Source organism: Dipodomys spectabilis, unplaced genomic scaffold, assembly GCF_019054845.1.
Source record: "Dipodomys spectabilis isolate Male_0828 unplaced genomic scaffold, ASM1905484v1 ptg000231l, whole genome shotgun sequence".
NCBI lineage: Eukaryota > Metazoa > Chordata > Mammalia > Rodentia > Heteromyidae > Dipodomys > Dipodomys spectabilis.
In genome coordinates, this window is record NW_024870908.1 from 2,545,500 (window position 1) to 2,563,873 (window position 18,374).

At 49.5% G+C, this 18,374-nt stretch overlaps 1 protein-coding gene across 3 annotated transcripts in view; it reads right to left on the reverse strand.

Annotated features, from left to right (window-relative positions):
• The window catches only part of Snx29 (sorting nexin 29), a 232,860-nt gene that overhangs the window by 174,155 nt on the left and 40,331 nt on the right, over positions 1 to 18,374 (reverse strand). Inside the window, exons 5-10 of one of the 3 annotated variants that reach the window (XM_042698295.1) lie at positions 16,800 to 16,980; positions 14,659 to 14,729; positions 12,211 to 12,459; positions 9,866 to 10,241; positions 4,330 to 4,449; positions 2,045 to 2,125 (exon numbers count right to left, since the gene is read on the reverse strand). In XM_042698295.1, coding sequence (XP_042554229.1) covers positions 2,045 to 2,125; positions 4,330 to 4,449; positions 9,866 to 10,241; positions 12,211 to 12,459; positions 14,659 to 14,729; positions 16,800 to 16,980 — 1,078 coding nt within the window. Of the gene's footprint in view, positions 1 to 2,044; positions 2,126 to 4,324; positions 4,450 to 9,865; positions 10,242 to 12,210; positions 12,460 to 14,658; positions 14,730 to 16,799; positions 16,981 to 18,374 lie in introns of all 3 variants that reach the window. The other 2 variants (XM_042698296.1, XM_042698294.1) reach the window with 2 other exon arrangements.

Sequence of the window (18,374 nt, forward strand, 5' to 3'; positions counted from 1 at the left end):
GACAAAACATGGTGCCAGCAGCCTGACCCAGCGTGCGCCCTGTGAGCACCGGACGGAAGTTCCCCCAACTGTTCATAGGGAAGCTGCTGCAGACTTTGAGAACCAACTGCATTGATAACGGGCTCTAACCTGAAAACCAGACCCAGCATCCTTTGTGGAAACAGCAAGGCCATCATCTACCACCCACACATACACATACAGGCATACACGTACACACATGGAGGAAAAGCAGAACATCAACACTGTCACAGAACTGGGGTTAAGAGTGACATTTTTAAGAAGGGCAAGGTAGCCCACACCTGCAACCCCAGCTACTCAGGAGGTGGAGGCCAGCTTGGGCCAAGTTAGCTAGACCCTATCTCAAAACTAAATAAAAACCAAGTGCTGACAGTGTGGCTCTGTGGTACGGTGCTTGCTTAGTATGCACAAGGCCCTGAGTTCAATCCCTAGAACTGAAAGAAAAAAAGGTAGGACTTTTCATTCATTGCAAAAGTGCTAAAATGGAAACAAATAAGGATCCAGGTCTTAGAAGGGGGCGGTGACCTTTCTGACACAGAGCCAGGTGGCCAAACTTCCTCTGGGATATGTCATTTTCAGAACTCTGTCTATTCTGGGTCAGATGTGGGCAGCAAGCAACATTTGGGGCAAAGAAAACCTCTACCCTCAAGGAAAGGCTTAAAGTGCTGATGGGTGTATACCTGGGCATTTAATTAAAGTCATGAGGACAGAGAGAGAATGAAACAGTAAGACCAGGCCCCAGTGGCCCACATACTCAATCCTAACTATGCAGGAGCTGGTTAGTGGGACAATCAAAATTCTAGGCCAGCCTGGGCAAAAAACAATCAGAGTAAAAGAGGCTGGAGAGGGGCCCAAATGGAAAAGTGCATGCCTAACAAGTGCAAAGTCCTGAGTTTAATCCCCAGTACAAAAGTAAAGGCCACCAGAATAGTGCTGACATTAAGAATCTACACGAGGGGCTGGGAAGGTGGCTCAGTGGTAGAGCACTTGCCTTGCATGCATGAGGCCCTGGGTTCGATTCTTCAGCACTACATAAGCAAAAAGAAAAAACCTGGAAGTGGCACTGTGGCTCAAGTGGTAGAGCGCTAGCCTTGAGCTGAAGAGCTGAGGGACAGCGCCCAGGCCGAGAATTCAGGCCCCACGACCGGACCAAAAAAAAAAAAAAAAAAAAAAGAATCTACATGAGGAGGGAAAAAGCTGGAAGAAAACAAGGGAAGAGGAAGAGAGGACACTGTTCAAGAAGAAATATACTCATTACTTGATTTATGTAACTGTAACCCCTCTGTACATCACCTTTACAATAATAATTTTTAAATAAAAAAATTTAAAAAAAATTTTAAAAACTCTACACCAAAATCAGTTTCTCCTTCAGAATTTTTTTGTGTGCCAATACTAGGACTTGAACTCAGAGACTTGCATTCTCCCTTAGCTTTTTCACTCAATGTTAATACTCTATCACTTGAACCACAACTCCACTTCCAGTTTTCTGGTGGTTCATTGGAGATAAGAGTCTCCAGACTTTCCTGCCTGGGCTGGCTTTGAACCACAATCCTCAGATCTCAGCTTTCTGAGAAGCTAGGATTACAGGCATGAGCCACTGCTGCCCAGACAGATTTTTTTTTTTTACTTAGGGGGAGGGAAGGGAAACTTTGTATGGTTAGAATATGCTAGACAACAGACTAAATGCTTCAGAAATATTGCAGAATAACAGCTAAGTGTCCTAAAGACTATAGAACACGGTTACTATTAAATACTAACAAATGTTTAAACTAAGAAAATAACAGAGGAGGGCACACTTAGCTATGGCCCCAAAAGTTCAGAAGGGGACAGGCGACACACACCCATATGCCCCTGGCAGTGTCTGAGCAAGGGTAATTCTGAGGTAAAGATAAAGTCTGAATAGGAATGTGACCTAAGCCTGCCCCGCATCCCAGCAGGACCACTCCTGTCTCCAAAACACAATCCAGTGCGCAGCCAGCCGTGAACATCACCTCCACTAGGCAGCAACGTGTCTCAGAACACTGACCCGAACCGCAGTCCAGTCTCTGGCACAGCATGAGCCTCCGGTCCTGTCCCATTCTCCAGGCTTCCCACGGGGGCATCTGTGCATAGAGGATAATCACAAGACAGGAGGTCAGGGTCTGATTTCCATTCTATTTCACCCTGACATTTGTCCAACTGCTAGATGAGTTGACTTAGGACGGCTACCTGTTGCTTCCATTAGACACATTGTTGACACGTTGTTACAAACTGACATCAGTCTCTAATGGAAGGCCCTATGCCTGCCTTACCTGTAACCTTTTGATGTGGAGGCTGGAGGAGACTATGCACAAAGTCTGTAGTCAACATCTTGTTGTGAAACACAGTTCCTGTCCCTAGTGGCAGAAGTTGGACACTAGAGGGCAGCATAGTCTAACCATGGCTCCACGTCTGCTGCTTTCCACAAAAGCCACTTAACCCCACATTCAAGATGTTAATGACTGTAAATGCATTAGCTGTGGCTCAAGTCTCCTTCCAGGAAAAAGGACTAGGGGCAAGATGCTGACTTTAAGATCCTATCCCCCAAGTGCTGACCAGGAAACCAGCTCTGAGTCAGGAAGAGGAATCTCAGAAATGGGGTGAAGGGGCACAGCCTCCTCTGTAGTTCTGCCTTGGTCTCCGCCTGGCTCATAGACCTCAGATGCCCTGCTCCCAAGGCTGAATCTACAGCAGCCTTCAGAGGAGGAAAAAATGCTTCCAACCTCATCTCTACGTCACACGCCACTCATCCCAAATGCTTTCCTGACTGCTCAGGCCACCCACACTATCCCCACTCTTCTCACAAGGCATTTCTACTTCGAGGGTTCAATACCTCCTAAGGGATCTTCTGCGGCAGACAGGTCACCTGGGTTGTGTCATCCTCACTAATCTAACTCAGACCAGACATCCTGAGGCCTCCAACACCATGGAAGGGAGCCCACGGCTGGAGGAGAGGCTGAGGTCTTGCACTTGGCATTGAGACTCGACTCTGACTGCCCCTTCATAAACGTGGCAGCGACAGGCGCACACTCAGTGGGCCTCACACACTGGGGCCTGCAAAGCTTTAACAGATGAGGAAACGAACCCCGAGGACGTTAAGCGTCTTGTCAAGGCGACAGGCTGTGAACCGTGTCCCTCCCCGCCGCAGCGTGCAGCCCTCCTCCAGCTGCAGACCCAGCACCAGCTGACGTGAGGGGGAGTCACACTGGACAGCAGCCTGGGTCCTGCCTCGTGGACCTCACCGACGAGTGGTCCAGTAGTTCGGAGAACGCACCATTACAAGTTGTCAGAGAGATGGAGACGCGTGGGGTTAAGGGCAGGCAGCGGGGAACCTGAGCTTCCCTCAAGGAAGGGAGCCTGGGGGAGAGAGGCCTTCCTGCATGAAAAGCCACGGGCACAAGGGCCTGCGGAGGGGAAGGACAGGCAGCAGGCGTCCGGGGCAGCGGGTGGAGGGGGCTATGGTGGAGCTGCTCACTGGGGGCTGTGGAGCACCATGTGGCACTACAACCACCACCAATCAGCTTCCCAGGGAGGACCCCAAGACTGACAACCAGGAAGCACCAACCATGAGCCCTCACTATCTGCACTAACACTGGGCACGTGACCTGCTCCCGTGAACCCTGAGAGCCAAAGTTGAGTGGGGCCTGGCCTGCACTGCACTGCCACCCAGGGACGGCCCTGCACCTCCGCACCCCTGTCATGGCCCTGGGCCTCTGTCCCCTGTCAAGTGACGAGGATGGCCTACCATCCAGCTGAAATTACAACGGCCTCCCGACACAGCTGCAGGGGCCAAGCTGCGATGCCCACGCCCCATCTGTGCTGACTGCACGGTGACACCCCTTCCCCCATGGGCAAGCCAAGCTCCTCCCCCTTCCTTGGCCCATTTCGCAGAAAGACAGTGAGAACCCACAGGAGCTGTCCAAGCTCGTGGGGAGCTAGGCCAATGCCGCCCAGCCCAAGCTCCTCGCTAACGCCCACCCCTTCTCTGCCTAGGGAGCTGGGGCCTCTATACACAGGGCATAACTACCTTCTGCCACCTGAAGGGCAAAGTAACTGTCGCTTATTGGTAACCATGGTCCACACACCACCAATGAAGGGGGGCCTCCAGGGATTCGTGAGCCAGTTCACACTACTCCAATGGCCAAGAGCACCTGTAAGGCCTCCCACTAGCAGGGAGAGCCCTCACTTCTGGGTTCTCACAGATGCTGTCTGCCCTAAGCCCAGACCTCCTGACTCCCATTTTTACCTGTACAGGTAACTCAAGAGAGAGGCTGCCCCATGCACCCACCTGCTGCACCATACGAGCCCACTTGGCTGACGCTGATGGGGAACAGGACATCCGCATCGCCGTGCAGCACCTGCAGTGGAGCCCAGCTGTGCACCTGCGAGAGGCAGCTGCTCCCGTCCAGCGGCCTAGGGTGAGAGGACATAGCTGTGAGACTCCTTGAAGAAGGTGGGGCTTTGAGGAACAGGCTGAAGCAAGTACCAGGAACTGAGTCAAGAGAGGACAGAGGGAGGGAAAGCGGGTTGGGGGGGCACAGCAGGGGTGCAGTGCAGAGGAAGCACAGTGTGAAACAGGGACAGCCACGTGACTGGGCCCTGTCCCTTCACCGTGCTGGTCCTTAGACCCTTGTGGGCAAAGCACACGCTCAGAGCAGGTCATGCCCAGCTCCCTCCAGCTCAAGTATTAACTAACTCATGTAAGCATGCTCATCTTAACCTACAAGGCACAAAGGTACTTTGTGCAACCTCTGTAACCCCAGGTGGCATCCACCGTGCCTGCTTGAGAGCATTTGCCAACAGCTCTGGCCGCAAAGTAACTAGGCAACAATAAGAAATCTCAGCATTTATGGGGTTTTTGTTTTTAAGATGTAGCCCAGATGGGCCTTGAACTGGTGATTCTCCTGCTTTAGCCTAAGTTCTGGGATGACACATGTGTGCTACTATACCCTTGTAATTGCTAAAGTTCATAAAGTCACTCTGTAACTTGGGGTATCTTTCATTACTAACTAGAGATACCTTAGTTAGTAAAGAAAGGAAAGAAGGGAGGGGAAAGGGAGGGCCAGAAGGGATAAGAAGAAAGGGAGGAGGATAAGATCTATCCCAGGTCGTCAGGTATGCATCTCAGAACTTAGGCTGAGCATCTTCCAAACACAGTCCCATGGGTCTCTGGCCGGCTGCCCACCCTGTGTCCATACGTGTAGTTTTACCGTATTTGTATTAAAAGCCTTTGGGGTGTTCTCTTCTGTGTTAGTATTTCTTTACAACGCTTTAAAAGTATAACAACGAGGTGGAGTCCTGCCTGCCTGCCTGCCTAACTAACAACTCCGTTGCAGGCGCCTCCCATGTGGCGTCTCCCCTCAGCCTTCCAGCTGCGTGTCAGACCAGACCCTGGAGGTGGACGGGAAGCTTAGAGGACATAATCCTAACTGAATTTCACAAAACGTATCATTAAATCCCACAGGTAACATGATAAGGCTCTCAGCAGATAGGGACAGAAGAGCTTCTTTCTCCCCCAACCCCGCCCCCACGTGTCTATGTCCTAGTCACTGACCCGATGGGTCAGGTGTGAGGCAGACATGGCTGTGCTCTTCCTTCCCAGGGCTCTGACTCCCAAGGGGGTCCGGGGGCTGCTGTAGGAGAAGGCAGCAACACCGGCTGGTCCTTCCTCCAGCCCACCAGCAGCTCTGGGCAGCTGGAAATGTCTACTGGTTTCTAAGACCATTCTTGCCACTTCCCAGTAACTGGTATGAGGGAGAAACGGGGTGACTCGAAACCTAAGTCAAGTGGCCCCCAAGGAGCTCAGAAACTGGCACAAGGGTCAATAATGAGAGTTACTTTTCATTACAAAATGACACTCCTTTCCAAACGTAGACCACGTCAGAAAGGAAAGGGAAGAAAAACAGCTATGGCCACCTTCCCCCCAAAAAAGGGCTGGGCTGGCCACTGCCTCTGGACAGCTCCTCCCCTCTGCAGTGCAACAGCGGGTCAGTTTCTTGTTTTGCCTATTTGATATAAATTCCTAAGCCCATCTTCCTGTGCTCAGGTACTTTCCAATTATCAGCTGCAGCACTCACAGGCTGGGGAACAGCCCAGTGTTATGGTACTAGTACGAGGCCTAGTCCATTAAAAAAAAAAATGTTTTTAAAGCAAAAATCAAGATCCTACTATTCAGATGTTAAAGCTTGGCTCTGAAATGCTAACGCAGCTGTGTCTGGGTGGTCACACACTGAAGTCAACTCTGGTGTTCTGCTTCTCTGAACAAGAACTTTGGTACAGCTGAGCCACACACCCCCGGGGCGTCCCTGGGGCAGATTCCCCGCAGTAGGGTTGCTAAATCAAGTCGGAACAAGTCCAAGTACTCTTGACATTCCATCTCACTGTTTTCCTACCAACAGCCCCTGGTGACAGCCTGTCCTTCCTCGCTGTGCAGGTGTAGATGGTATACCCGCTTTGTGCCCAGAACCGAGGGTGCAGAGCCAGCCTGCCCCTCACAGCAGGTGCTAAGCCAAGGCTTGCCTTTTATCAGCTCTCATTGGAAATCCTGCAAACATGATGAGAGAGAGAGGGTATCTGGTTTCACTTTGCATTTGCTTAATTGCTAATGAGATGCAACCTTTATTCCTGTGCATTATTCTTCTCGCTGCTTTCCTTTACTTCCTTCCCAGTGTGGGAGAGTTATTGCAACTCCTTCCTATGATAAAGCTACTCCCTCTTTTGTAGAAAAAGCAAAAAGCAAAGCCAATGCTTATGGATGACACTGGGGGAGGAAGGCTATGCATTTCCCTAGGCCAGAGAAGTGGCTTAATTACCAGTAAGCAGAGAATGCACAGGTCATCCTACAGATAGGTGCCGCTAACATTGCCAGAGGCCATGAAGACCCACACAGGGCTGTGTGGCTGGGGACTCCACTCCCTCACAAGCCTGCTCTGCTCCACCCTCCAGCCCTTTCCTAAGAACACTAGCTCAAAGTCAGAATCAAAGCCACCTCATTATTCCTCGGCTCCTCCCAGGCTGCTCTGAAGATGATGATCAGTGGAAACTCCTCTTTTTGCCAAGGAAAAGCTATCCATGATCCTAGCAGGCCAGGCCCTCAGGAGGACAGTCACCCAGTATTGCTTTGTGCCCTCTACACATCACAATGACAGCAGCTACCTTGGCATGCAAGCTGGCTCCACTTAGCAGCACTGTAAGAGGCAACCTGAAGATGTTTTTGCCGGGCCCTGTGAATTAATTAAAAGTTCCCTCACTTTGTCCCTGTGGCCTTTGACCTGAGCTAATTTCTGCTGCAGTCCCTTTGCAATCAGTGGGGGCTCCAGGAAAAAGAAGATTCACTGGCAAAGCATCTTGTGAGGAAGGCAAAGGCAAACTGCTCACACAGGCCTGGCCTTATCATCTTCAAAGAAACAGCTAAAATCTCAGGAGATAACATTTCAGATAACTCCTTCCCGTTTGGTTGCAGATTTTTTTTTTTTAAGTCATAACAATTCTTTGGAACTCCCCCAAGGACAAAGACTGAGATAAAGGTCACTCAGACCTCACCTGTGACCAGGGACTGTTTGAACTCTGCATACCTTTCTCACCCTCTGTCCCCTTTCTTCCTATTGAACCCGAAGTCAGGGTCTGTGAAGAGGTACCAAAGTGCTGTCTTCCCATGGCTGCTATGTAATGAATTTCCTTTCTCTGCCCTTCACCACATCCATTTTGGAATACAGGAATGAGTGGCCGGAGATAGCACAGGACTCCTAGACTTGGGGGCTGGTGTCTAAACATCCAGCTTCAACATCAGAGAGAGGAAGAGGAAAGACCACCGAAGCCACAAGGAACCAAGTCAGATGCACACCACTGAGCTACATACAGAACATGGCATGGCCTAAAAGGTCCAGAGTCAAAAAGAAAAGCAGTTGTGAAAAAGGTAGACATCCACCAAACTGGGCCACATTACCCAGGTGTTCAGCGGAACATTATTCTAGATGCTTCTCTGGCAGTGTTTTTTAGATAAACACTTAAATCTGCAGAGAAACAGAACCCATGGGTGGAAAGGGACACACACCGTAAACACAGTCTTATAGTGAAGAATTGGTTCATGTGACTGTGGAGCCTGAGAATTATGGGATCTATAATCTGCAAGCTGGAGACACAGAAAAGCTGATGGAGTGATTCAGTCAGAGAATCAGAGGGTGCAAATCCCAAAGTCCTAGTTCAACCTGGCAGATGGGAGAGAAAGAGCCGCTCCCTTCGTTGGGTTTTGATCCAGTGAGGCCCTCCCGGGACTGGATGGTGCCCACCAGTGTGGGAGAACAACCTCCCTCACCTACTCCACCATTTGTGTGGTCCAACACTCGTGCCTGTAGAACATCCGCCGAGATTCCAGACATAATGCCTTCATCTGGGCACCCCACGGCCCAATCAACTTGACCATCAAGCAACTACCACATCAGCCAGTTCATAAAATAACTACATGGGAACATGGGAAGTATTTGCAATATAAATCCTAGGGCAGAGCATATCCAAACTTAAATCTCAGCTCTCATATCTCAACTCTTCGTGGAGCCCTATATTTTGTGAGTAAAAGCAGACTGAAACTCCTAACCTCACAGTGGCTGCACTCTTACAGTTAAGGAACATGAAGCCCTAAGCATCACAGACAGCCAGTATCCATGTGAATGAAGATGAGCAAAGACAACAAAACTAGGGCCCATCTCATGACAAAGAGGAAAGGAAGTATTAAAACAACATACAAATCAAAGCTTCCATGGGGCCTGAACTCTGGGCCTGGGCGCTGTCCCTCAGCTCTTCAGCTCAAGGCTAGCACTCTACCACTTGAGCCACAGCGCCACTTCCGGCGTTTTCTGCTTATGTGGTACTGAGGAGTGGAAGCCAGGGCCTCATGCATGCAAGGCAAGCGCTCTACCACTGAGCCACCTTCCCAGCCCCAATACTATATTTTAATCATATCAAAGATGCCTTTCTGTAAATTCATTTTATACTTAAACAGGCCAGACTGTGAAGTCAGCCGTGATTAGCACAGCACTGTGAACTGTAGCGCCTACGTGATGAAGGACCCCACATGCAGTGTCTCTGGACTCAATGCACCTGCAGAGGCTCTGGGAGATGAAAGGCCTCATCCCACTGAGCCTAGGAGAAGCCACACAGCCAGTCAGAGAGCTTCAGGTTGCCCTGCTTTGCTTCAGACCCCTCCTGTACCCAGCCTCTCCCAGGGTTCACATCTGCAGCAGTTATGCTTTACACTCCTAAAGACCAGCACAGACTTCTTTGTTTTGTTTTTTTGTCAGTTGTGGGGCCTGAACTCTGGGCCTGGGTGCTGTCCTACAGCTCTTCAGCTCAAGGCTAGTGCTCTACCACTTGAGCCACAGCTCCACTTCCTGCTTTTTCTGTTTATGTGATGCTGAGGAATCACACTCAGGGTCTCATGCATACAAGGCAAGTAAGTACTATACCACTGAGCCACCTTCCCAGTCCAGCCATGACTTCTTTAGATATACCCTGCCTTCCTTCAGAGCTTGCCCTGCCAGTGGCAAGTTAGAGATGTGAGGAAAACCCAGTCTGTAACATGAAAATCAGAGGGACATAGCACACACTTCAAGGCATACATTCAGACACTTACTCTGTGCAAAGTACCTTCAAATACTCTCCCTCCCCTCTTAATTCTCAGAAGAAAGGCAAGCCAACACTCTCCCCGCCTAAATAATGACCTAAAAAAAATGAATGAACAAATAAATACAGAATTTGTGTTCTAATTTCACCCACCACTGTTGAAGGGAAAAGCGGTTGATGTCAACTCTCCTTGAGAGTTCAAGGGACTTACTTGTCTGGGGACTCTGAGCAGACCGGGTGCTTCCTTCCTGCTGAGTTCCTGTACCCTTCATCCTCATTTTCATCCACATCCTCATCGTCGATGCTTTTCACATCGAGCTTCTGGTACCCAGACTCCCCGTTCAATGACACAGAATCAATTTTCCATGAGTTACTGCTCTGGCTGCCATTGGAATTTGGCCCAAAGGGGCTTTCAAAGGCCGACATGATATTGACTGAGGAGCGGTCAGAGTTCTCCTCTGAGCTCTCCCCTGCCCCAGGTATCTTTTTGAAAATATCCCCAGAGTTCTGCTCATCTTCTTCATCATCAAATGAGATAATGTTGGTCACCTTCTTTTTCTTCTTCCGTTCCTTTTTACATCTGGCATCTGGCAAAAAGAAAAGGTAGGGATAGAGAAAAGTAGACGAGACAGATGAGAATGGAGCCAATGTCAGTAAAACCACTGACAAGTAAGCAGTCACCCCATTTCCTTCTTAAGCCCTGAAGAACACCTGTCCTCAGAAGGCAGGGCATCATGGTGTAATGGATGCAGTCTCTCCTGACCTCACAGATACACCACAGCAAATACCAGCACTACTCCCTTCCAGCAACTACTCTGACCCCACAGACTGACACTATGGCATGGTTTCCACTGGTGCATGTGGCAACCACGCCTGAGGCTGGAAGATGAGGCCAGTAAAGCCTGTTTTGGGCCGCAGTCAGCTGTTTCAGTCTTGATGACTTGTGCTCCTGTGTGATGTCCTGGCAGAGACCATGCTGCTCCTCCGTGGGGAGGGCAGGGTCATGGTCCCTACACCCCTTGAATCTGTGCTGGAGCAGAGCTCTGCTTTTACCAACGGAACATAGCAGACACAACACCAAGTACTAAGGCCCAGACATCAAAAGAGCTCATGTGCAGCCTTGGTCTCTTGGATGGCCACCTTTATAACGGTACCCACAGAAGCTGGTCTCACTGGAGCATGAGAATGTTCAGAATGACAAATAGAACAACTTCAGACACAGGAACAGGGCCATCTGTAGAGGCTCCACCACACCAATCCACAGATCATAACAAAGAGAGGTGTATATGCAAACCCTAAAGTAAGCACACAGCCTCAGGGACCAGAGCTAAGATGATCCTACTTGTCCACCCATCTTAGTCATCAAGCCTGGCTAGAACACGTCATGCCAACCGCACCAATAAGCAGTGCCTGGCAATAACTCCCCAATGTGGCCCAAATGTGAGGTAATTTCAAAAGCTCAGAGTCCAACAATTGCCAGGACTGGTGGTATTAGAGTAACAAATCTCAGTGTTGGTCACACTAACCCTCAGATGTCCTGTTCCCAAGGCTTTCCTGGGGGGTTTCTGTACCACGGGCCATGGGGTGCCGGGCTCTCACTGGTCACTACAGAGATGGGTATAATCAGTGCTGTAGGGAGGCGACATCAAGGGACTGGCGCGTGTCCCCAAGGTTTCTGCTTTTAGTAACCCCAAATGCCCCAGGGGTGCTCTAAACTGCATGCAGGATTCATCTTTTTTTTTTTTGGCAGTGGTGCCTGAACTCTGGGCCTGGGCACTGTCCCTCAGCTCTTCAGCTCAAGGCTAGTACTCTACCACTTGAACCACAGCCCCACTTCTGGCTTTTTTCTGTTTATGTGGTGCTGAGGAATCGAAGCCAGTGCCTCAAGCATGCAAAGCAAGCACTCTACCACGGAGCCACCTTCCCAGCCCCGAGGATTCATCTTAACCCAATTCTTCATCACCCCACAGCCAAAGCTGAGGAACTGCTCTCTTCACTCAGACTCTACTTAAAAGTCCCTCTCCTGACAGAGCAGGCCAGGCATATTCACATTCTTGGCCTTCACCCAGTCCCCAGTCCTGTGTGTCACAAGAACAATAAGTTATTTGTATAATTTGTCTTTAAACTTCTCCCCTCCTCTATCCCCAGGGAGGCTGCGAGCTGTGAGCTGGCACTCTGTCTCATTTGTTAGCTCACTGTCCAGCACAAAGCATGCCATAAATAATGAATGAGGAACACACGACTGAAGACCCACCCATCTGGCTTCCTGTGCCTACCACACCCCCACTTCCAGTGTGTTGTGACCAGCCTGCTGGATTCTCTACCCCCTCACCTTCACGTGCGCACACACGTGTATACCGCCACGTGTGGGCATGTCAGGGTCTTTCCCAATGAATGAGGGTAGAAAAAAAATAAACACAAACTGAACATGCCAGGGAATCACATTTCACTCTGCCTGAAAGGACTCGGGTAGTGTAGGTGCCACTCCTACCCTCATTCCTTCCCCCCTCCCCCCCTCAACTGGTGCATGCAACCCCAGGGCCTGTTCACACTCACCGCCACTGACACTCCTGGACACAACGGGCAGCGGGTCACTCTCCTGCTCGGGTCTGATGAGGATGGAGACAGCAGAGGAGGCCGTGATCTCCCTGAGAAGGCTGCTCACTCCCTGCGTGGACTCCTTCAGCAAGGACGTCACATTCTGTGTGGACTCCTTCAGGAGGTCTGACACGGTGGGAGCGAACTTACTCTGCCCGTTTAAATCCTTGTTGTCGATGTTAATGGCAAAGAGTATGGAGTTGAGACCTGCCCAGAAAAGGGGCGAGCCCAGGTGACTGCCATCAGGCAGACTCACCTCCTACAGAGCACACACATCTCATTTGTTCAGAAACCTCTACAAAGCTGACCTAGAAGCATAGGATCGCCTAAGTCCTGGGATCAAGTTGCCAGAGGGAGAGCCCTGGCAACACTTACTACGCACTTGACTTTGGTCAAGCAACTTACAATGTCCCCGGCTTCATTAAGGTTCTTCCCTATAAGATGAGGATAACGCGATCTCCCTCACAGGATTTAGGGAAATATTAAATACAATTGTTTAATAAGCAATCAATAATATATATAAATAGCAGCATTATAATTACTCCTAGGCAAAAAAAAAAAAACTTACTCTGTCCTCTTGGCTACTAAGGAAATCATGGCCAAATCCTGACTCTTTCTCATCACTTGACAAGACTAACACTATGCAGTCTTGGCTAGGTGCCGATGGCTCAAGTCTGTAATCCTAGTTACTCAGGAGGCTGAGATCTGAGGATCATGGTTCAAAGCCAGCCCAGACAGAAAAACCCATGAGACTCTAATCTTCAATAAACCACTAGAAAACTGGAAGTGGTGCTGTAGCTCAAGAGGTAGAACGCTTGCCTTGAGCTGAAGAGGACAGGGACAGCACCCAGGCCCCAGAGTTCAAGCCCCACGACCAGGAAAAAAGAGAGAGAGGGAGAGCCGGGCGCTGGTGGCTCACGCCTGTAATCCTAGCTATGCAGGAGGCTGAGATCTGAGGATCGCGGTTCAAAGCCAGCCCGGGCAGGAGAGACTGTGAGACTCCTATCTCCAATAAACCACCAGAAAACCGGAAGTGGCGCTGTAGCTCAAGTGGTAGAGCGCTGGCCTTGAGCTGAAGAGCTGAGGGACAGCGCCCAGGCCCAGAGTTCAAGCCCTACGACCGACAAAAAAAAAAAAAAAGAGAGAGAGGGAGAGAGAGAGAGAAAGAGAGAGAGAGAGAGAGAGAGAGAGAGAATGTGTGTGTGTGTGTGTGTGTGTGTGTGTGTGTGTGTGTGTGTGTGTGTGTGTGTGCGCGCAATCTTGGTAGAAACTTTTTTTTTTTTTTTTTTTTTTTTTTTTTTTTTTTTTTTTTGGCGGTCGTGGGGCTTGAACTCCGGGCCTGGGCGCTGTCCCTCAGCTCTTCAGCTCAAGGCGAGCACTCTACCATTTGAGCTACAGCGCCACTTCCGGTTTTCTGGTGGTTTATTGGAGATAGGAGTCTCACGGTCTTTCCTGCCCGGGCTGGCTTTGAACCGCGATCCTCAGATCTCAGCCTCCTGAGTAGCTAGGATTACAGGCGTGAGCCACCAGCGCTCGGCTGGTAGAAACTTTTAAAAGAAAAAGAAAAACTTTTCAAAGGAACAATGCCTTGTGTCTGTGATCTCAGCTACTCGGAAGGACTGAAATTCAAAGCAATACAAGGCAAAAATTTAACAAGAGCTCCATCTCAACCAATAATCTGAATGTAACAGCACATACTACTCAGGAGGATTGCAATCTGAGGCCAGATCCAGACACCCCCCCCCCCCCCAAAAAAAAAGACTCTACCTGAAAAATAACTAAAGCAAAAAGAACTAGAGGCATCACTCAACTGGTAGATACCTCCTACCAGGCACAAGGCTCTGAGTTCAAACCCCAAAACCATCATAAAAGAGAGGGGAGAGCGAAACAGAATCTGGAAAAAACACAAGTCTCCACATTTTGTCTGGTTAATTCTATCATTCACTCTCGGAGTGAGAGTCAAATGCCAGTCCACCAGACAACAACAAGCTAGGGCCTTCCTTCATGTGGGCAACCCAGGCACACCACCCTTTATCTTCTATAACTGCCACAAAGCCCTAAAAAAGTGGCTAGACAGCTGTCCAGATTCCTGCCTCTCGGAGGAGGAAAGCACAGTTAACAGAGCTAGGGTTTGAGGTAGGATTCCCTTCTCAGTTCCTGGCTCTTTATATTACACCTGCCAAGCCAGTAACAACACCTCCTAACCCCGTGCATTTTTTTTTTGCCAGGATAGCCAATTCCTGAAGAATGGGCCTGACTTAAAGGAAGGACCACAGTGAGACTGGTGAGGTCAGCGAGGAGTAGGGAAATCAGTGTACCCCTTAGGCTGGAAGTCCACCCTCAGGCAGTCCTCTCTACTCCCCCAAGCTTCCTAGAACCCACTGTCCCTGGCTAGGCCAGGCTTACCAGCTGCCATGGTGGGAAGCATGCTAGACCTCTCTTCATCCATCACAAAAGACCAATCTTCATAAAACGTGCTGCAAGGGAAAAGAAAAGGAAATGTTTGTAATAGTGCTTCTAAACTTCTATCCGCCACACAATTCCACAAAGATGACTCCCTGGGAAATCCGTGTCTAGCCACCACCCCACAGAGGAAATGGTGTGTCTGAGGTCTCTGTTGGTTTGAACCTGCTCTAATAAACAAAGGTCTGAGTACGTAGCTCCAGCAACTTCCTCCCTAGTCCCCTGAAACAGACATATGGAAATATATTTATAGAGCAGTTAGGCAGAAGAGAACAGACGGGTGACTTCCACTCATGCAAGGTCCCCAAGAGACAGGAAATCCAAGCTGGGCAACAGGGCCTACCTGATTTGACTAACACCAGAAGACAGTTTCAGGAAGAAAGAATAGAACTATATGCCTCCACAAACCAGGCATTCACTTACAATACCTGCCTGGGTTATGAACTCAGGAACCCACATTATCCTTGGAAAGGACCGGGAGAGTACAAAGGTCCTGAATATAAACAGGAGCTGGGGAAAGGAGGGAGAGAAGCTCATAGGGCCTATCCAAGGTGATCCCACCAATAAACGGTACAGCCAGGACTCAAAACTCATTTCCCCAGTCCCATTTCCAGGCTGTTTATGTGACTCCACATTAAGCAACAACCACCAAATAACCTCAGTGCCCTGACTGCCCCACCGGGCTCTGGAATTCTAAATGAACCGACTCAAAGCTCCATTTCACCTTAGTCCACTCAGTGCTGAGTGGCCTATAATGTAGTGATGTGACTAGATATGTTCAGAAAGAGAAGACACCCGTTGCTCACACGCTTGCCTTGTCTGTGAGTGAAGCTCAGACACAAGGCCAAGCTGGCATTTACACCGTGGCCCTTTCACATACAATTCCAGGTTCCCTGCACAGATGAATAAGTTGCTGGTGTTTCTGTCAGTACCTGCCATCCAGTTTCCCTAGCCTCTCACGGTTGTGGAGCTTGAACTCAGGCCTGGGCATTGTCCTTGAGCTCTTCTGCTTAAGGCTAGCACTCTACCACTTTGAGCCACAGCACCACTACAGGTTTTTTGAGTAGTTAATTGCAGGTGAGTGTCTCACACGGACTTTTCTGCCCTGGCTGGCCTCAAACTGCAATCCTCAGATCTCAGCCTCCAGAGTATCTAGGATTACAGACATGAACCACCAGCACGTTGTTTGTGTGTGTGTGTGTGTGTGTGCGCGCGCGCGTGTGCGTGCACGCGTGCGTGCGTGTGTTGTCAGTCCTGGAGCTTGAACTTAGGTGCCTGGGCACTGTCCCTGAGCTTTTGCTCAAGGCTAGCACTCTACCACTTGAGCCACAGCGCCACTTCTGGCCTTTTCTGTTATGTGGTATTGAGGAACTAAACCCAGGGTTTCATGCATGCTAGGCAAGCACTCTACCACTAAGCAACATTCCCAGCCCTCCAGGGCTGTTTTTAAGACAATTCTAGAATACCCACAGAGTTGTTGGTAGTAGTACTGGTAGAAGCCAGACACTGGTGGCTCATGCCTATAACCCTAGCAACTTAGGAAACTGAGATCTAAGGATTATGGTCAAAGCCAGCCCAGGCAGGAAAGTGCATGAGACTATCTCCAAGTAACCAGCAAAAAAGCCAGAAGTGGAGTTATGGCTCAAATAGTAGAGTATTAGCCTTGAGGAAAAAAAAAAAAAAAAACTAAGGGACAGTGTCCAGGCCCCTGAGTTCAATCCCCAGGCTTGGCATTATAAAAAAGGAAAAGAACATTTTACTAAACACACGACTTCTTTCTATAACTTAAAACTTCCATGTTTCAGTCGGTTTGGAACTGGGTGATTAAAAGAATCCCACAGTAGAATTTCAAGAAGAGCAACCTGTGTCCTAACATGCCGGTGTCTCTGTGCCCCCAGCCTGGGTGGTAACAAGCATGGTAACGAGCAGGGTGGCTGCCGCCATCCGCAGCTGCCACAGACCCCGCCCTCCCCAGCATCCAGGGAGCCCACCATGCGTTGGGCAGGGAAGAGGGGGGACTCAAATCCAGAGGTCAGTTCCAGCCATCCTCCCACCTGGGCCAGTGCCTCCCCATACATGCGTACCTCAGCCTGCCACGGTCAGCCAGGAGCATGTGCAGGTACCGCTCCAGCGAGTGCTCGTTGAGGGCACAGCGCAGCCAGGCGCGGCCACGGCCCACATCCGAGGCGATGTGGCGCAGGGAGGAGAAGCGCTGCAGCTCGTGCTTGTTGAGGACTTCCTTCACATAGAACCAGAACACGGGCTCTGTGGGGGGAAAGGGGCGGGTCACTTGGGCTGAGTGACACTTCCTTAGCACAGACAGGTGGGAGACACAGGAGTGACCAGAGATTTAAAATGACCCCGACCGACAATCACAAGCCACTGACCACAATTGTCAGGTGACATTTTCAACAACTTCCCTCCAGTCTTTTTTCTTGTACCTTTCTTTATGGCACAGGATTAACACTTGTGGCAGGCCAAATTATGACCCCAACAATAGGCATGCCTTAGTCAATAACTGTGATTAAATTAGGGATGGAGAAAAAGGGGGAGCAGCTGGGCGTCAGTGGCTCACCCCTGTAATCCTAGCTACTGAGGAGGCTGAGATCTGAGGATCACGGTTCAAAGCCAGCCCAGGCAGAAAAGTCCGTAGGAATCTTATCTCCAATGAACCACTAGAAAACCGGAAGTGGTGCTGTGCTCAAGCGGTAGAGCACTTGCCTTGAGCTGAAGAGCGCAGGATAGCACTCAGGCTCAGGGTTCAAGCCCCATGACCAACAGAAAGAAAAGGAAGGAAGGAAGGAAGGAGGGAGGGCGGGAGGGAAGGAAGGAAGGGAGGGAGGGAGGGAGAAAGGAAGAGAGAGAGAGAAAGAAAGAAAGAGAAAGAAAGAAAGAGAGAGAGAGAGAAAGAGGAAAGGAAGGAAGGAAGGAAGGAAGGAAGGAAGGAAGGAAGGAAGGAAGGAAGAAGGAAAGAAAGAGGGGGACTAGATAATCTTTTTAGGCCAATATAGTAACAGCTATCTTTACTAAAACAGAAGTTAGAGAGACTTCTAGACCAAACCTGGTGGCGGGTGCTTGCTTTCCAATACAATCAGGAGACTGAGGCAAGAGCACTTGACTCCAGGAATTCAAAGGCAGTTGAGCAACATAAGAAAATTTTGTCTCTTAAAAAAAGGTGGGGGTGGAGGGAGCTGGGAATATGGCTTCATGGTAGAGTGCTTGCCTAGCATGCATGAGTCCCTGGGTTTGATTCCTCAGTACCACAGAAACAGATAAAAGCCAGAAGTGGTGCTGTGGCTCAAGTGGTAGAGGGCTCGCCGTCAGCAAAAAGAAGCTCAGGGACAGCGCCCAAGCTCTGAATTCAAGCCCCAGGACTGGCAAAAAAAAAAAAAAAGCCTCTAGTTACAGCAGTCATATAAAAGCTGGACATGCATCTCAGTTTCCATATGCAGACATGCATCTGCATATATATAATGATTTTAGATTTTGTATCTTGTTTCAGTGTTTTATCTAGATCATGAACATCTTCCTACTACAACTAGAAGTCTTCAAAATGATTTTTTATGGCTAGTCAGTAAAAATCTGTATTTACTAGAACTATAACACATTGTCAATTTTCCCCCTACACAACGAAGACCCTTTTTGTTCATTAATAATTA